This window comes from Callorhinus ursinus, unplaced genomic scaffold (genome assembly GCF_003265705.2).
Source record: "Callorhinus ursinus isolate GAN/ISIS: 27379988/994484 unplaced genomic scaffold, GSC_fseal_2.0 scaffold30, whole genome shotgun sequence".
Taxonomy (NCBI): Eukaryota; Metazoa; Chordata; class Mammalia; order Carnivora; family Otariidae; genus Callorhinus; species Callorhinus ursinus.
This window is the reverse complement of record NW_027397092.1, coordinates 5164412-5184879: the sequence shown is the minus strand read 5'-3', so window position 1 is coordinate 5184879 and position 20468 is coordinate 5164412. Positions and strand designations below refer to the sequence as shown.

The window sequence follows — 20468 nt, the reverse complement described above, 5'->3', positions numbered from 1 at the left end:
GATTAACCCACGGGTTCGTTAAGAAGTTAATACCTTTCTCACGGGAGGATCAAAGGGAAGAAAAGAATTAAGGAGGATGGTGAAATCAACAATATTGAAATTACAGAAAAGATTAAGGGGCACAAGGATTAAGAAGCAGCTGCTAAATGTGGATACTCCGACCTGTAAGACTGACGGAGATAGGTTAGTAAGATAATTAAAACATCTTTCTTAATATGTTTTAAGTATCTAGGGTATATATTCAACATTAATGTGGGGCATTTGATTAATTTTAATATGCGATTTCCATTTGGAAGGACACAAAGCTCTTCCAAGCTCAACAGGAACAACTGCTATTATAAAAGACCAGTGTTAAAAGACTGCTACTTTAAAAACAAATTCGATTGGTATAACAATAAATCACTCTAAATTAGTTAATTTTACGATAGCATTCAGAGATCATGAGGGTAAGGCATAATTGCCAAATATGTAACTTTTCCTCTGTACCTTTTTACACATCCTGCTCCTTCCTTAAGTTGGCCATAATGTATGAAGGCGCTCCTCCAGGCTCCACGACTGCGTAAATATTCCATTTCCACATTTCTGAGACCATTTCCTTGGATCCCTGAGCTCTAGTTCCCTCTGTCTTGCTCCCTGAAGCGAAGTGCCAGGCCACGTTCCCAGAAGCCTTCCTCGACCGAAGACAGACCCCCCCGCCCCAGCAGCTGAGCAAATCATCACCCGGCTTGGCCCCAGGTCATGGTCCCCCCCCAGGGCGTTGTCAGTGACAAGTTCGCTCAGGCAATGCTGAAGGGCCTTGTGGTAAGTGCACCCCACCACAGCCGAACGTCTCCCTGGGCCACCACCACCCCCAGGTGTCAGTCCCAAGAACACCTCCAAATACAGTTCCTGCCCAAAGATCTCCATCTCCAAGTCTGTCTCTCAGGGAACTGAACCTGTAACAGCACCCCCCCCGCCGTCCCCCTCAGCTGTGCTCTATGAGTGGCATTCATGCCTCCCCTGACTTCAGCACCCCACTTGCTGGTCACCTCTGCAGCCAACCCGTCAGAAGGGCATCTCCTCAGCACCTATCACCTGAGCTACATGGTGGGGAAAATATTAGCATGACAGTACTTGCCAGTCACATCTTTATGATTTGCGATTACTGATTAAGCAAGAAAACTCTGTTTGGTATTTACAGGCATTATATGAAAACAAAGGATTTCCAGCAAAACAGAGGGGAGAAGAAAGAAAACTATTTGGGAACATAAAGACCTTTCCCCTCCCTTAAAGCAGGACACTGTTACAGCAAAGTATGAAAAACAAGTGAATACGATTGACAATTCATGTTAAAACTGGGTATCACTAAGTTAGAGACCAGAGAATAACAAAACAAAGTGTAAAAGACTTCAAAGTGGCCTTTCCTCATCTAATTTTCCTTTCCATTTATAAATGCTATCACAATTCTAAAGACTTGGGTGAAAATTTTTTATTATGAAGATAGAGCTCTAAGAACAGAAAGATATTACGTGCTGGCTTACAGGTTCTTGTAAAAAGAATAATAACGTGAAAAGTTAGTAAAAAATTAAATTCTCAGAAGTTATCTAAAACCTGAAAATGATAAGCAGCTTCCCTGTATCTTAGTTTTGATCACTTTTGCTTAATCGGTTTTGCATATCTGGGTGATGAGAGTATTTAATTTTTCTGTTCTTATTCACAATGTAGTGTGTCCTTCAGAGCTTGGCATAGTCTTTAAGAATCATCTGAAGCTTCTGGCTCAGCATGATGTTCCCTCCGGCCTTCAGTCTGCCACTAAAGAATGCCTAGAAAGGAGAGAGGAAAAAGAGAGTGCCAGACTTTATCACGTTACATTTCATTTCTTTTTTAAAAAGATCATTGGTCACACTGAATACAATGGAGATAACAACTCTGGACAACAAAGGCAACTTTTATCCAGCAACGATACTTTAATGATTATAGATAGCACCCGTATTTCTGGATACCTAAGGGGGGGAGTGTATTTTAGAAAACCACAGAATAATCTGTCTGAACAGACAGACTTGTGAGTTCTGCTTCAACCCAAGCTTGGATGGCAGTCTATGTTCTTAAATGTGAATTTGAGACCCTACGAATAAAAGGCTTTGCTGTATTCCTAACAGTAAAAATATTTATGACACCTTCATGAAACAGAAAGCCACGTACCGACAAAATAAGGTCGCGTCACAAAGTAGCGGAGAGACCCTGCGCTGTCACCTCAGAAGGGCTGGATTAAGACCCAGGCTCTGCCACTTACAAGCAAGGGGAGCTGGGGCAAATTCCTTCACCTCCCTGAGCTCCGGCCTCCTCGTATCCAGGAGGCATGACAAGAGGACCTAAATAATGCAGCTCCGCTGCTCAGCTGAATGAATTAGTGTGGCAAGCGCTTAGCTTAGCATGTGACAGGCAGGAGGCGCAAATTAAACTCGTCATTACTACCACGCCAGGCCTTGTGCGGTCCAACACCACGGGCTCCAGAATCACCTCTGGACCCCACCCGACGCAGAGACTTGCGCAAGTTGCTTAAGATCCCCCTCAGTGTGAACGTCCCTCTCAATAGAAACAAAACCATCAGTTTGTATATCTGAGAAAACAGTATATGGAATGTGAAGGGAAAAAGAAGGCCCAAGATTTTTAGATAGATTGAAAGAAACAGTAATAGCCATGACGACTACTACTTGCCATTGCAAAGCAGCCCTACAAAGATGATCTCACTCGAGAAGCACAACCACGAGCCTGCAGTGGGCAGACTGGGCATCGATTTACCGCCAGGGGACAGTGGGGCCAACTTCAGGTCGGAGAGCTTCCCTAACCCACGCCAGGCCCCCGACCCAGCAGGAAGGGGGACCAGGCCACGCACTTAGCAAGGAGCAGCAACTTAATCGTAGAAGCAGATCCTCATCGACCAGAGGAGAAGCGAAAGCTCTTTAAACCTCTTAAACTTCTTAGCCCGGCAAAAATAAAAGGAGAACTCAGTCAATCGGGATCAAGTGCTCAGTGTTCAAATGGGAGACTGCATTTTCAAAACTAAAACCGCTTTTGCTGCACAGTTACGGGCACGGTGCTCACAACCCCGCAGGGAGGTCAGTACGGACACCTGCCCCCTCGGCACCAGCTCCGAGAGGGACGTGCGTGCAACCTCAGATAAGAACACTTAACTCCTTGAAGTAAATCCACCAAAACCAACATGCGATGGTTGTCACAGAGTGACAGAATAGATCTGTATTCCTTAGGGCAGGTTCCTAAAGAAGAAACTACCAAATCAGGACCTTTCTCAAATAAGGTTCCTGACCACGCTCAGTATCAACAGCTTCCAAACCACACACCGCAGCTGGGCAGCAAATTCACAGGCACGGGAAGGAATACTTAAAATTTTCGAGGCAAATACGGTGACAGCGGTGACACACAACTTTTGTTTGGACCTAACTACTTAGTAACTGGACCGCTGGGTATTTCTTTTGGCCTAGGAGTGCCAGGCAAAAAGTACCGAGACCGTAAGTTGCCATCAAGGAAGAAAGCCGGGAACCTCTGCCACAGTGCCTTCCAGAAAGACTCTTCCAAATGTGTGTTCCCTGAAACTACACGTGAATTCTCTTACCCCAACTATAACATAGTCTCTGAAAATGTGAGGCAAGATGACATCCTTTAATTTGCATTTTGTGGATACTGGGGAAAAACGAGTAGTTTTTCTTAGGCATGTGAGTCATTTCTATTTCTCTACTAAATAATGGTTCATATCTTTTGCCCCGTTTTTTATATTAAGTGCTTTCCAGAATTTTGCAAAGGTTATCAATACCACCATACCGTGTATCATCGTTCTCTTTATTATTTCCCCCAGGCTTATGGGAATATCTTATGGAGTCTGACATGGTGAAGTTTCCAGTTTCTACACGGCCTAAATTGCTGTTGTTGAGCTTCTGTTCCTTATTTTATCCTTGCTTTAATCTATTCAAGTATTACTGAGGGTCCACAGTATACCAGGCAATATCCTAGGCAGGAAACAGATACCGCTCTCTGTTCTCATGAAGCCAACATTATAGTAGGGAAGTCAAAAAATAAAATGCAAACAAGTAACTAAGACCTGTTATCAATGCTATGAAGGAGAAAATGGGATGCTCTCAGAGACTGTAACAGAAAGGAACTACTTTGCATGAACTGAAGCCAGCTACCCAAAAAGCTGGGGGACAAATTCCAGAAAAGGCAGATGCACAGACACCGAAGGAGTAAACGCTGATGGGAAGAACTTGCAAGAAAGGACAATGGGAATGGAAGCAGCACTCTTAAGCGGGGAGGCAAGCGGTGTGGGCTGAAGCTAGGAACACCGGCAAGAAAATCATCAGGTAGGACACAATAATAGGTAGTTTGGATTTGCTCCATGTCCAAAAGGAAATCTTAAGAGATGTTTTCAGGTGAGGCGACCTATAATCTAATTCACATTTTTTAAAGGATTACTCTGGATCCTGCGGGGAGAGGCAAGGATGGGGGCAGTAAGACCTGCCGGGAAGCTGCTGTCAAAAGCCAGCAGAGATGCTTGGGGGCTTGGATCGTGGTGGTATCTCTAGTGATGAGGAGGAAAGGATGAACGTAAGATATATTCTGGAAAAAGATCAGGCAGAATTAAGGACAAAAAGAATACAGAGGTATAGGAAGAAGCCAAGACAATTCTTACGTTGCCAAGCATGTTAACTCTGGTAGATAGACAGTGGTGCCATTTCCGGAGGTGGAAAAGACTACGGGAGAAAAGGAAGTCATGAGTTCTATCTTAGACACAGTCAGTGGGAGATGCCAGTAAGACTGCGCATCAGAGAGGTCAGGCGCAGAGTTGCTTACATCATTGCGGAGCACAGAAAAGACAAGTAGGGCAGGCGTTCACAGGCCTGCGAGCTGTCAACATATACAAGACTTCAAACCCCACAGGACAGATGAATGCACTGTGGGAAAACTGTTATTTACAGAAGAGCCCTGAAATGAGCCCTGAGAAGAGGCACCAAAATTAACGGTTGGGGTGGAAGAAGAAGGCACCAAAGGAGATTAGGAAAAGCCAAAGGAAGAGACAGAATACGAGAAAATGGCATCAAGAAAGCCAAGGAGTGAAATTATTTCAAGAAGTTAGTGGTTAACCGAGTTGAATGCTACTCAAAGGTTGAACAAGACACAGAGAAATATCCATTGGCTGGTAAAGTGGAAGCCATCGGTGAGCTCTGTAAGAACAGTACCAGCGGCGTGATGGGTGTGGGAGTGAGGGAAGGGGGGCAGAAGAGCAGAGTCAAGACTGAATGTTTAAGCCTCTGCTGCCCAACAAAGGGGCCGCTAGCACGTGAAATGTGATGAGTCCTGGATGAGATGCACTAACAGCGTAAAACAGACCCCGGATTTAGTTTTTAAAAAAGGATATAAAGGGGCGCCCGGGTGGCTCAGTCGGTTAAGCGTCTGCCTTCAGCTCAGGTCATGATCTCAGGGTCCTGGGATCGAGCCCCGCATCGGGCTCCCTGCTCAGCGGGGAGTGTGCTTCTCCCTCTCCCTCTGCCTCTCCCCCTGCTTGTGGCCTCTCTCACTCAAATAAATAAGCAAAATCTTTTAAAAAAGGATATAAAATATCTCATTAATACTTTCCTACTGATTACAGGTTGAAATGATAATCAGCTGTACTGGGTTAAATAAAACGTATTATTTAAAACCAGTTTCACCAGTTTCTTTTTAACGTTTTTTTCAACATGATATGGCATGCTGGATGGGGATCGGATATCCAAAGAGGGTGTTGGTTTATAAAATCGAGAGGTCAGCTCGCCTGTGGTTGCGGGAGACTGGCGCAGTGGCACGGGGGAGACTCGTGGGGAAAGGAGAGGAGAGGAGAAGCATTAGTGACCGGAACGGAAGAGAAGGGACCAGTCTCTGACAGGAAGGGGGAGACTTCCTTCAGGTAAGGCAAGGGAAGAAAAGGAGACGGGCCAGATGCTGTGAGAGCAGACCTGCTGATGGACTGGCCTAAGTTTTCATCTAAAAACCTTCTTTTTCCAATGAAGCAAGAAAGGCCATCGGGCAAAAATGAAAGAGAGGCAGGCATGTGGGAGCTTTGAGAAGACAAGTACGAACGAGTCATCCCAGACGAGAGGACTGGAAGCCGGCTGGAGAACCAGAGTCAGAGCGCTGGACGGCGCGGAGAGACTGTGTGAGGCTTGGGGTCCAGAACTTCGAAGGAAGCCAATCTGTCTCGATGTGTGGCTTTTCGCCCCACTCACCTATTCAGGGATGGATGTAAAGATGGCGGAGAGTGGGGTTCAAAGGGTGGAGTCTTCCAGGCAAGGGAGATGAGAGAGAGAAGGGAGGGGAGGTTATTTCCAGGGGCTGTGACGACAATGGGGGACCAGGGAGAGAAGCCAAGACAGAAGGGTTGTCAACAAATGGGAGGCCTCTGTGAAGCTTAACCCGAAGAGCAGGAATAAAAGGCCAAGTGAACAGAACGACAGGTGAGGGTGCTGGGAAACAGATGTCCTGTGAGCTGCACACTTCATGCTGCCGATAAGGACTGAAACGGACTGGGGATGGCGTGGAGGATGGTAAGAAGTGAGACGAATGAACTATGAGTCACTTGGAGAAGCCATTTTCAGGAATCATGAAGGAAGCCACCAAGGCGGCCCCGAAGGTCCCGCGCACACTAGCCCTTCCCCCTTCTCCCATCACCTCCTGCTCGGCCCCCACTGTTCATGTGACCTCCTCACCGCTCCAGCAGTGCAGTAAGCCCTCCTGCCTCCACACGCGGCTTCCTCGGCCTCACAGCTCATCCCCTCACGGTGGTCAGCGCTCTCTTGGGCCTTTTTGGACAGGCCCATCTGAAACCCTTCCTCTAGCCCATCACACTCTAATCCAGGGGCTGGCAAACCACAGCCCACGGGCCAAACTGGTCTGCTGCCTGTTTCTGCGCGTGCACTTTCACTAGGACACAGCGCCCCTCCTCTGTCTCCCTATTATCTGCGGCTGCTTTGCCTCTACAGTGGTGGACTGCGCATGTGCACCGCAGACCATCGGGCCACACCGCCGAGAACGTTCACGAGGCGACCCTTCACAGAGAAAGGGGGCCAAGCACGGCTCTAACGCACTGCTCTGCCGGATTCTTCTTCATACCCGAAATCAGATTTCCTTCCCACTCCCCTCTAGAACTAAGCTCAGACAGTAGGGGCACCGTCTTGTTCCGCCACACCAAGCACCCGAATCAGAGTAAGTGCTGAATGCGTTTCTGCGAAGGAATCGACTGAGGTCACGGGGTGCCAAGTGCTGTGCTAAGCTCTCATATATGTTATCAGACTGAGTTATAACCGGCCTTTGGGATTATGACAATTATTGTAGTAACTTTACCAATGAGAAAATCGAGATTGAGAGAGGAAGTGGCAGAGCTTAGGTTCAGACTCGGATCTATCTGATGTCAAAGATCCTACTGCACTACTTGACAATTCTTTTTAAATTAGTCCTTCTAAGAATCCAGGAAAACTATACTTTCTCATGTATTGAAACGGCTCTGCTCCCTGTAAACGTGCATGGCTGTCTTCAAACAAGCTTTCCTTCTTAGGGAAGTCACCGGTATTCCGTAGTTTGGGTTGGGATTATAAACAACTTCTTTTTCAGTGCTATCTTCTAGTTGGGTTTGCTGCTATGAGAAAGCGATTTTTTTAATAATGATCGGGCATTCGACCCACTGGCTCGAAGTCCTTCATTTTAAGAATCAGTAGTTGATTCTCTTGGGATTTCTAGCTACATAATCAGGGTTTCAAAGTAACAAGGGTGTTTCCTCCATTCTAATTGTTACATCAGTTTCTTTAATTTTGTGTGTTTGTGGATTGGCCAAAAAGCTTCAGAACGATATTCACAAATAATGGTCAGAGAGGGCACTCTTCTCCTCATCGTTATTCTCCCCAGAAAGGCCTCTAAGGGTCTCACCTTAAGTAAAACACCGGCTCTTATTGGCCTATTCTACTATTTCCAGTTTTCAATGATGACTGTTAAGACAAGTTCTTAGTCTTGTACACCAGGAATGAATTTCAAATTTTAGGAAGTATCTACTAATATATGGTTTTTCACCTTCGAACTTAATGGCAGAATATATGTAAAGGTCTAGGTGTGGGTTTTATACTATTTCACTCTATGCTGAAGAAGAAATTCTGCTTTAAAGGGGGTTATGTGGAACTCCACTAAAAATATATATGATCTGTCAACCCAGATACGGAGATCCCCTGAGTCTCCTTCACAGTGGTAAGGAACTTGTCTTCTAAGTCAGCATTTGGGAGCCAGCTAACAACTGTCTGGTCAAACAGGAAGCAATGATGATGAATGGGCATGTCAGGACATTACCTTCTGAGGGTCGAGCTTGCCCAGGACCACGTCCATGAAATCTTCATCTGAAAGCGTGAAGGTTGCGTCAGCAGAGCCTTTTGCAGGGCCTTGATACACTTTTCCAGAACCACTTTTTAGGTCAACAGCTGTCAAAAGTAGGAAGAGAGCAATGTTTGTTTGTTTCTTCACAACAGGAGAGTAAAATAAACCAACTGAAATGTGAACATTTTTATAGTTTCCAAGTTCATGTGGTGCTTTCTACATTATACATTATCTGTCATTTAGAAAAATTTAGAAAATCCTTTATTTTTCAAGATGACTTTTTTATAAAGAAGTTGTTCAAAATAGTCAAATCAAGGGAGCCTGGCTGGCTCAGTCCGTAGAGCATGTGACTCGATCTCAGGGTCGTGACTTCAGGCCCCACACTGGGTGTAGAAATTACTTAAAAATAAAATCCTTAAAAAAAATAGATCAATAGTTTCACCTCAGTGAAGAAGTTTATACAACAGAGACATTTTAAACGTTAATGTAGAATAATATAAAGCAGTTAAGTTGTTGGAGGTTATATGGTTAAGGCCTTTAGGTTCAAATACAGACACTCTAGTCAACAAAGGAGGAAAGCTCAATTCTGTTTTATTTTATTTTAGTTATTGATTTATTTTGAGAGGGACAGCACGTGAGCAGGGGGTGGGGGTGAAGGAGCAGAGGGTGAGGAAGAGAGAGAATCTCAAGCATGCTAGGCATGGAGCTCAGCACAGGGCTCAATCTCACAACCCTGAGACTATGACCTAGCTGAAATCAAGAGCTGGATGCTCAACTGACTGAGCGGAGCCACCCAGACACCCCAGAAAGCTGAATTTTAAAACAGGTGCATGTTGGTTGGGTCGGGTTGGGGGAAGGAAATACACATTCTAGTCACCTTTCAAATACCTGCCTTCATCAAACGGTTCTGTCATGCAAAGCAAGACAGTCAAAACAGATTCGTAAAAATGTTCTAATAGTTTGTTGCACTTATGATTTATAAAATATTTATTGCCCTCATTATTGCAAATAAACATTAAAATTAGCTTCTTTTCCCTTAACTGCTTTTGACAGAAGTATCAAGTGCCCCAGAAACAGGCTGGGTAACTGGGAAAGCTATGAAACACCACCTTCATGGCTCTCTCTGGATCATTTATAGAGCTGGATGCCCAAGCGACATGTCAGGAAGTTTATTTAGCTGTCTCACGTGTGATGGACAGCGTCAGCTTCTGGAAGGTGCTCTCTCTTGCTACAGCGAAGGAGCTGGCCCTGAGATTGTGTACAGAACTCCGAGTTGAGAGCCGAGAAGCTACACATGCATGAGGAAAACCCACAGGGTTCAGTGAAATGCTGCTTAACCGACACTTGCTCCAGAGAGAAAATTAAATCACGCCAACTCTTTGAGAGAACAGAATTTTGCCAACTAAGGTATAACAGTAGTGACCTGATGATCATGGTTGCATTGGGAAGGAGAAGGGCAACTTTTTGCTTTGTATGCTTCGTTCACTCACTTCACTGCTGAGTTTCCACCGTGGGTGTCAGACGATATGCCAGGCACTCAAAGTCAGGCGTGCAGAGCAAAGGCTCTGTTCTTACTGGCACTTCCCTAGTACACATGTGTTTTCATATGTAATGCTTGTATAGTTGAAAAGAAAGACAAGAGAGAAAAAGAGAGGGAGCGATCCAGGAAGGCTGGGGAAGGAAAGGAAAGGGAGGAAGGAAAGCCTCTAAACTCTAAAAAGCAAACCTCTGGTGTTGAACAGACAACCTTCATGATTTTAATTTTTCACAAGTAGGTCTGAAGTCCACACGACCCGCTGAAGCATGAAGGTGGACTGCACACATCTTAATGCTCACGTGTGCAAGTGAGTCTCCGAGTTGACGGGGGTTCGTCGCTGTCCGCCTGCCCTCGCACTCTCCCTGGGTCTACGTGTGGCTTCCCAGCCCCGACTCTTGCAAAGCAGTAAAACTCTCCTGTGGAAAGCTAGTAACTAGGGTTGGTAACAGAAAAGAGGGCGAGGAAAGGGAAGGTTCTTAGCAAGAACACAGGAGGTCAAGGTAAAGGAGTGGAAATGCCAATCCCATGGTAGCTCAGGTCATGGTCTACAACATGGCTCTTGCGGGAGCCTCATCACCTACCACCCTCACCTTGAGTTTACAGACAATGGTACGGTCATGGCTAATCTTACTGAAATGAAGAAACAGATTGCATGCATTTTCTCCTACTGGTAGAAATGATTTTAAAAGCTTTATATGACTGACATTAGCTCTGTAGTTATATAATCACTGAGGCTCTGAAAGAGTCCATTAAAATTTCAGTCGGGGGTGCCTGGGTGACTCAGTTATTAAGCATATGCCTTCAGCTCAGGTCATGATCCCAGGGTCCTGGGATTGAGCCCCGCATTGGGCTCCCTGCTCGGTGGGAAGCCTGCTTCTCCCTCTCCCACTCCCCCTGCTTGTGTTCCCTCTCTGTCAAATAAATAAAATCTTTAAAAAGAAATAAAAATTTAAAAAATAAATAAATACATAAATAATTTCAGTCATACTTTACAGCATTTAATGGGGGAGAGGTGTCAGGTGAGAACAGGGCATCTGGAACTTTAGGGATCTCTGACACTCTTGGGATATATGTACCTTAGAAATCACAAAGGGATACCACAAAAGAAAGCAGCTACTTTTATTGATGCCTCCTTCCCTTAAGATGATAAATTCTTTGCTGAAACAAGAATGTTTTGTGTTTGTATCCACTACACCTCCTTGAATAGAAAGTACTTAGAAACTATTTGTTAATGGATGATTAGGAAAGCACAAAGAAGCACTTCTCTTAAAAAAAAAAAAGTAACAACAAAAGGAAAACTTAAGTCAAATAACACATATTTCTTTTAAATCACACCATGAAGGACACGATACTTTTGTGCCGTTCCTGCCAAAAACTCAATCTAATAATCATGAGGAAATAGCAAATAAATACAAACTGTGGAGCATTCTATAAAATACTCTTTGCAAAGAGTATTTTATAGTTGCAAGGCTCTACTCTTCAAATATGTCAAGGCCCCAAAAAGCAAAGGCAGACTGAGGAACTCATCCAGATTAACAGGCTAACAAGACCTAACGACGAAATGTATTATCTGATCCCAAACTGGACCCCAGGCAGTTCTTTCTTTTTCTTTCTCCATTTCTATTATTGTTATTATTATTACAATTAGTATTCGTTGACTATAAAGGACATTAGTGGGACAACTGGTGAACTAATAAGGTCTGTTGATTAAATAATACTGTATCAATGTTACTTTCCTGATACTGATAATGGTTTTACAACTAGAGAACAGAAAGTCTTTGCTTTTAGGAGAAGTTACTGGTGTGTCTGGAGATAAAGGGACACTGTATCTGCAAGTTAACTCTCAAATGCTTCAGAAAAATGATCCTAAGATGTATGATGAAAAGAAAATATAAAGAATATGGAATAAAATAATAATTTGGAGAAACTGGGTGAAGGACAGACACAAGTTCTCCGTGCGAGCCTTGCAACTTTTCCGTAGGTCAGAAATCATTTCAAAATAAAAAAACTACAAAGTTATTAAGATGAATAACACCCACGGCAAGATGGAAAGCCCTACCGGTTTTAAGCGATTCTGTGTGTGAATGCGCATGGGCACGCAGTCAGGGTCTATGCTGTGACGGGGGGAAGCAGCCACCACCGCTAAGGGAATGGAGCCGAAGCAGACACCACTCCAACACACAGGTCCCCATCCCTGACCGGACACCATATTTCTTTCCAAAGGTCATCTTCCAAGTCTGTTATGTAAACCCATGAGACACTTTTGGATCCCAATCCAAAATGTGGAACCAGCCTCCTTAAGATCTGGTTTCTAGCACAGCTGAGAAACCCTAAAAGGCGAGCTGGTTTGACCGCTAGAAGATGAGCACTGACCCAGGAGCTAATAATAGGTTCTAATGACCAACTGGTGTGTCCTCCAGGATGAATGTATTCTGCTCTTAAAAGAACGCCCGTTGCCAAATCTGAATAAATCTTTCCACATTCTGACCAGTCTCCAAGATCCAAAACAAATGACCTCTAACATTTAAAGAACATCTTCATCCAGTCATTGTCACATGATGCATAACGGATGCCTGGGTCTGGTCCAAGTATGCAGACTTGGCTCTACACAATTAATTTCAGTATGTATTTTTTTTAGACCCAAATAACCTGATTACTTAACCAGCAACAGTCAAGCAATACTGCATAGTATGTCTATAACCTTGCTATATAAATGCCATTCCAATTATGTTCCTGTAATAGAAAAGACTACAAATACAGGAAAAGAAACTCAATTTCCGTTAGGGGTAAAAAAACAACCAAATTGTTCAATGCCAACCAGCTTAAACCTATCATCCGAAGGAAAATGGAACATATTTTTACACAGCAGCACTGTGTCATTACCACAAGAAAATAAAGCTGTCTTCATCAAAAGTTTCAGTTGTAGGGCTATTTTATAGCCATTGGATACAATCAAAACAACAAATAGATTCTTACTTGGAAATGGGGTAATATTCATGCCTAAAGTTACAATAAATTGCATATTTAAGATTCGTGGGCCACATTCTAAGATGCTCACTTTATTTAGAGACAAATGAGAATGCTGGAGCCATGAGCTGGGAGCAGATACTCTCGTAGGATCAACAGGAACTTCCCTCCATTTTCTTCCTGCCGGCCATGATGCCCAGCAGCAAAGCTAATGCTCTGAGTTCCAACTACCATTTCCACAACCATGGTTTCCAAGTCTCTGTCCCAGCCGAGAGTCTATCCCACGTTCCAAGCCCACCGTTCCCACCCCCTAGTCCAGATCTCAGTCTGCTACAGGTAAGCACAAACACACCTGACTTATCACCTGCTCCCTGAACTCATCTCCTTGCCCATGTTTTGTGCATCTAGCAATGGAGTCAACATTCCCACCCCAAGGGCTCCAAACGTGGGCATTAGTTTGGACACTGTCTCGTGCCTCTTGTTTTTCAGACATCATCGGTAGCCAAGGTGGTCATTTCTTCTTAACCATTATCCACAGAGGCCCTCCTCTCTCCATTCTTGCCATGACCTCAATTTAGGTCTTCCTTCCCTTTCATCTGCAATGCAACAAACCTTGTTTCTTCAACCTCTGTATTCAAACTTTCCTGCACACTGCCTCTAAGAGTTATTCCTGTTAAGAGTTATTCCTGCTGACCAAAAAAAAAAAAAAAAAAAGCCTATCTTTTCATATTTGTAATCTGCAACCTATCAGAGAACTTACCACATGGTAAACACTCAATTATTACTTGAATGAACCAATCCTCCCATTCTGTGAAAGCCGACAGCACCTCTTCCATGTCTCTTATCAATCCTGTTCAGGATTATTTATAGAGATGAGTAGGTTCCTTATTTGGACTCCTTTGGGCCAGATGTGTTCCAGAAATCAGAATTTTTCAGATTTCGGGAAGGAAAGACGGTGCATAAAACATGTATCACAGAGTACGGAAGAGTTCCATTGATGCCACACTCCATAAACAAACACAGGATTTCTGTACTCAACTCTTTGACCAGGAGAGAGATAAGGAGAGTCATTTATCACTTAAGTTCCAGCCAGGCTTTGCCATCAGTGAGTTAGGAGGAAAAAAACAAAAACCAAAAACCAAACACCTTTCCATGTTTAGACTTTGTGGTTTCTGGAGTTGCTGAAAGCGGCAGCTGTGTTTTCATTTTCAGGAGCAGGCTCTTCTTTGGGCCTCGTACAGCCTCTGATTCTTTACCTTCTTTCTGCCTTCCTGTCCTCTGAACTGTACCTGCTGCTCAAAACAACAGAATGGGATCCAAAGGGTTTACCAGAAAAACACTTGTGGCTGGCTTTAGAAATTAACAGTAATAAATACTGTAAGTTACACTGCATACTTATAAAAGGTTTCACTCATATTGAATAGAAAATATCCACACAACACATTATTGCTTTAAGAGAGGGAAAGACACTAATTTTGACCCTTTTTTTTTTTTAAAGCTGACATATGATTCCATCTAAGATGACACATTCTACCTGGCTTTTAGTACTTATTCAACAGACATGGAAAGAGGCTACTGTGTTACAGGCTGTACCAGAAGCTAGCAAGAAAAAATTCATCTGCAGCTCTTTCTCAGGCTGAAACCCAAGGTCAAATGGGAGGTGACATATAATTATAAATGATCGTAACACAGTAAGAGAACCATGACAAGCAATAGACTGTTCAAAGGAAATTCAGAGATTTATTTCTCCAGCTGATGGTCCATCTGCACCTTTGCAACCTAATCAAAGAATCCCTAGGAAAGTAAAAAGCCAAAGGATAAACTTTATTCAAAAGGGTAAAATACCCGAAGCCATAGCATCTTTGAAAAAAGTGTTCCAACATGATAAGGCTTTCAATTATATTTTAGAGTAATAAAAAGAGATAACAAGATCATATGTCCTTGATATTATTATATTGTTACATGTTATATAATACTACTTTACACAATATATAGTAATTATATATTATACATTATATAGTAATATAATAGTAATGGTGAAATGAGGAAAATAGGCTTCTATCTTGATTTCTATGTAAAGAAGCACTATGTGTGGATCAGAATGTTTTTAGTAACTCTAAAACAATACTTTGTATTGTCTCCAGAGGTAGAATAGGAACGTGCAGTGAGCATTCCAAGATAGGGCTTCCTTCCCCTAAGTTCCTCACCAAGACCCTGCTTCTGGCTTCTTAGGCAGATCCAGAGCCAGCATCGCTCTGTTCTGCGCTCTCAGCCCGCGAGAAATGAAAGGACAGGCTGTCCAGCCTCTCTCTGGTCATCTCAGCCCGGCGAGGCAGAGGCCACACTGGCCTTCGCCCTCCTGCTCCTGCATGACCATGCAGAACAGGCCTCGGAGGGGGCCTAACCTCAAAGGTACAGCAATGACTCCTCCTCCACAGCCCAAACCGACCCTGACCCAGCACTGACACCAGAACTCACCTAACTCTCCCTAGATTGACACTAATTTGGTTTTAAAAGACACTCCTTGGGGCACGTGGATGGTGCAGTCAATTAAGTGTGGGACTCTTGGTTTCAGCTCAGGTCATGATCTCAGGGTCGTGAGATTGAGCCCCATGTGGGGCTCCGTGCTCAGCGGGGAGTCTGCTTGGGACTCTTGGTCTCCCTCTGCCCCTCCGCTGTCCTTTCTAAAATTAATAAATAAATCTTAAAAAAAAAAAAAGACTCTCTGTACTCTCCCCACCCCCAAACACATATGCTGCCCCAGAGATGTGGGGGCGGTGGTGGTGTCTGGATGGCGTGGTGGGGGACAGAGGGGAAGATCTGTGGGCTAGAATGCGCCTCCTAAGCCACTAAGCCCAAACCCCTTGGTTCCGAGACTTGTGCAGTCAGTCACCCGTGCAACTCCAGGGACACCTCAGCCCAGCCAAGGTGAACTGAGGAGCTTCAGCCTAGTCTCTGTAACCAGTTCTGGCCTGCCAAGATGTGAGCCAGGCTGTGATAACTAAGAGCAATTTAAAATACAAAATATTTGGGGGCTCCTGGGTGGCTCAGTCGGTTGAATGCCTGACTCTTGATTTCGGCTCAGGGCATGACCTCAGGGTCCTGGGATCCAGCCCCGGTTCTGGCTCCACACTCGGCCAGAAGTATGCTTGAGGATTTCTCTCTCTTCCCTCTGCCCCTCCCCCAGCTTGTGCGTGCACTCACACGCGCTCTCTCTCAAATAAATAAATCCATAAAATACAAAATATTTGGTATTAAAGTGATTTTTTAAAGCTGATCGTGAAAAAGAAATGCTATCTATTCCCTAAATTAAAGCATTCAATCCTCAATTTCATGTCATTAAGCACCAAGACGAAAAAGAGAGATGCCAACGTGGAATCGTGCTCTAAGATACCACAAGCCTAGAGGCCTGGACACTTCTACCGCTGCCAGCCACGGTATCTGACACAAAGCCTGGAAGAAAACAACAGCCCCAAGTGAAGACAGTTACAACACCGCTGAGAATCAAATGACAGGCCGACGACCAAAGGAAACGTTGAACCCTTTCAGAGAAAGCTTTCAGATGCCACGTGACAATGAGCTTCAATAACTAAGGCCGTAGAGAAGAGATGATAAGACCACCAGGCATATCAATAATAAGTAGTTATTAACAGGATATCGATATTCCCATTTGTCCAGTGGCAATGTCAGGAAAAACCCTTCTCCTAAGTTAATTAAAGGTCACTTGTAAAAGGAAGCACATTTTCTAATACTGCCTACAAGGAAAGTGTCACCAAGACAAGGGGGAAAATCTGAGTTAGCCACTAAACTGAAAGAAATTACCCTGTTTGCCACGAGTGTATCACATGTACACTGTGCCAGTCCCTACAGGGTTCTGGTCTGCCACCTGTGAGACACATGGTTCCAGCACCTTCTCTCACTCTTACAGATCAGACCTCATTCCTCTCCTGAGTATCTTCAAAAATCCCGTGCTTTACATTTGTCACTCAACTTCCAATATACCTTCATCCCTAGGGAAGAAGTTGAATTCCATCATGGAAAGATAGAAAGAAAAAGGGAAGGACAGAAAGAATAAAGAAAGGCACGTGATAAAACCTGCACAGTGTTAGTCTATGAAATTCCTGAGAAAAAAAATTAGACGCTTTGAAATTTGGGGGATTAAATACCTATTAACATTTCTGCCTTATCCCCCCCACCTTTTGAGCTAACTTCCTAGAAGCACAGGGTCTCCAGAAGAACAAACCTCAAAATGTGAACGGTGGGTAGTGGAATTAGACAGATCATTATTTTCTTCTTTATACCTTTATCTATCCAATTTTAGGCCATCAACATACAAGGCTTAACAGAAACCACAACTGTCATATTAAAAAGAAGGTTGTTAATATTGATCCAAAACTGGTTTAACAAAACTTCAAAAATGTTTCTCTAGGAATACGTAACAAACAGAAGACTATTTCAAAAAATTTCAGTTGACTCAGAGATGTATTTTAATTTTTTGCTCTAAGTGAGCATTTACAGCGATCTTTAATTGTAGTGAGGAATAAAACACACGGATTTCCAAGGCACTCAAACAGGCAGTCTAAATAGCATTCTGATAATTAGGGTGATAATCCAAATTATTAATGTTGTGGGATGAAGAAAACAGTTTTGAAAGTCTCAAAATACAATGACCTAAAAATATTTCATTTGACCTGATGAATTTGCTTTCTGTGTAAGGGGCATTTAAAGATTAAAAGAGCATATAGCTAACATGACTGTTTCAAAGTACTAATTTCAGGTATTACAATGAAATCTTTAAAATAGGTATTTTCATTTTAATGGATTCTTTTACATCTCGGAAAAACACACATCTTCGAGTGCTCTGAAACCTGGTATTTCCCACGAGAAGGTATGTAGGTAGGTAGGGTTGACCCTCCTTCAAAAAGACAGGCTTTAATGTTAAGAAGGATACTTTATCTCTACTTACTAAGAGCTACCTCAGAATAGTATAAAGTCAGAGACAGGACTTACTCCACTTGGCTGCAGTGTGTCCACCTTTAGTGATATGCCACTCAAATACGGCATTTACTTTCTCTGCCACCTCATGCCCGATATCCTTCAGGCGGCGACCTATCTCCTCAAATACCAGGGTACTCTGGAGCTCCCCACCCTAGCAAAAAGAAAAAATATAACTTGAAAAGTTTTATAAGAATGACTCAAGGGGGAAAACGATTACAAAATGTATGTGCAATAAAGTGATTTTGTTAAATCTGCATAAAAATAAGGCAAACTCATTTTTTTCACACCAGGCTCCTTTCACACTCTTCTTATGTTTATTCATGTCATCCACGACCTCAGTCTTAGTAAGAGGATTTTACTTTTATCAGCATTCAGAAATAATATTTTAAGAGAACCCTAGGAGCTATACAACCTACGTCCTAACTAATGTGAGCAGGAAGATACTGGACAAATCAATCAGCCTCTGTGGTCTCGTTTCTTTCTTTGTAAAATGGGATTAAGTTATGTGAAGCCCGCATCTCCTTATAGCTCTAACACTTCTCAAGTTTTTGATCTTAGATTCTTCTTAAGGGATCTTAATCTCCAGGCCTTTATGTGATGATGTAGCTTACAACAGACAATTAAAGATCATGGGTCTGAGCGTCTCAATACTACAAAGTTACTCTTCTGAAGCCCGAGACTGTAAACATTTATATTAAAAGCCTCATGTTAACAGAGCATAACAGAAATGTTTTAATAAATAATACATGCTATTGTTATTTTTTTATTTATTTGAGAGAGTGAGAGAGAGAGCACAAGAGGGGGTAGGGTCAGAGGGAGGAGCAGACTCCCTGCTCAGCAGGGAGCCTGAGGCGGGACTAGATCCCGGGACGCCGGGATCATGACCCAAGCTGAAGGCAGTCGCTTAACCGAGCCACCCAGGCGCCCCATGCTATTGTTTTTATATTTGCATACACCGCTTTACACAAATCTTTAAATCAAGCAAAGGTACAGGATAGTTAACTTTTTCCTCTATTTTTCTCCAAAATATTGTTAGCTTAAGATTTCTCATTAAATGACTGGGACACCTGGGTGGCTCAGTTGGTTAAGCGTCTGCCTTCAGCTCAGGTTAATGATCCCGGGGTCCTGGGATCGAGTCCCACTTTGGGCTTCTCGCTCAACAGGGAGCCTGCTTCTCCCTCTGCTTGCCGCTCCCCCGCTTGTGCTCTTGCTTTCTCTCTCTCTCTCTGACAAATAAATAAAATCTTTAAAAAAGAAAAAAAAGATTTCTCATTAAATGACTGATTCAGTTACTCTAAAACTAGAAAATTAATTATTTTCTCTTGAAAGGCACCCCAGTATCTCCCTTAAAAAATGTTTAAGAAATTCCTAAGTTGTCAAAATATTCCTTTTACCTGAAGCAGTTTTGGATTAACATCCTTCAAGAATTAAGAATCTTTCACAGCTCTTAATTTTCTAAAGCAGCCTGAACATTCTAAAAGTAATCTTAACTGAAATTCATCAATCAGGAAATGACTTGGCTACCAGTTTCAATAACCTACCTCAGAGGGTGTCTTTGCTGAAGTATCAGATGTTGGTATGAGATCCACATATGCATTTGAAATGACAATGTCTCCGGTTTCTTCGATCTTTAAGATTTAAGAGGGAAAAAAACCAGTTCACTCGGATGATTCCAATGAAAACACAGTATCATTGCGAAACAGTACACAGTCATTTAAAAGAAAACAACAATTTTTCCTCATAAGAAAAAGAAAATAAGAATCCAAATTAAATCAAGTTTATAAATTAAATGTCAAGATGAATAAACACGAAGGCTTGCTGTTTTAATACAACTGTTATTAACCCTAACTGTAGAATCAACTGGCACCCTTTTAAAATATACATATGATGAGGTCCCATCTCCAAAAATTCTAATTTAAATGCCCTGGGGTGGACCCTTGGCATTGGTATTTGGGGAAATTGTTTTTTAAACATAAGCGTGTCTCATGGGGAGCCAGGGTGAGAACTGTTGAATTCTTATAAATAGTACAAGGCATGGCGAGTATCCACATGAGGTAGTGATGCTCAAAGTGCATTTGTTCTATTCAGAGAGAATAAAATCCTCTGGAACAGACCAGAGTGATCCTTTCTAAGTAATAATTCTAGTTCTTATTTCAAATAGGAAGGGTACATAGCATAAACTAAATGCTTAAATAGACTTTCATCAAAATACTCATGAAAGGAACTCTAATTCGAATCCCTAATCCCTCATCTAAAATTATTCCAATGGCTACTCTTTCATAAAATTATGGTACTGCTACAAATGGGCAGGACCGGGTCTAAAAATTAAGGCAGCATTTATTAAAACTGATTTTTAACAATTGAGATCATTCTCCCTTGACCACTCGCCATTGTACTTCAGAAAAAAGATCTTTCAAACAATTTGTTCATTTCTAATTATATATTATAAATAATTCTAATTATTATAATTTATATCTAATTATTTATTTCTAATTATATTCCAGTGCAAAGCATGGAAACAGACAATTTTATGAACAAAATACACTTTAGTAAGTTACTTTCTTGCAACCAAGCCAAGCATGTC

At 42.7% G+C, this 20468-nt stretch overlaps 1 protein-coding gene across 1 annotated transcript in view; it reads right to left on the bottom strand.

Annotated features, from left to right (window-relative positions):
* Window positions 1-1443: 1443 nt before the first annotated feature.
* Window positions 1444-20468, bottom strand: part of HSD17B4 (hydroxysteroid 17-beta dehydrogenase 4) — an 83319-nt gene continuing 64294 nt past the window's right edge. Inside the window, exons 21-24 of the mRNA XM_025860781.2 lie at window positions 19426-19512; window positions 17897-18035; window positions 8359-8486; window positions 1444-1802 (exon numbers count right to left, since the gene is read on the bottom strand). Coding sequence (XP_025716566.1) covers window positions 1713-1802; window positions 8359-8486; window positions 17897-18035; window positions 19426-19512 — 444 coding nt within the window. The 3' untranslated portion in view covers window positions 1444-1712. The remainder of the gene's footprint in view (window positions 1803-8358; window positions 8487-17896; window positions 18036-19425; window positions 19513-20468) is intronic.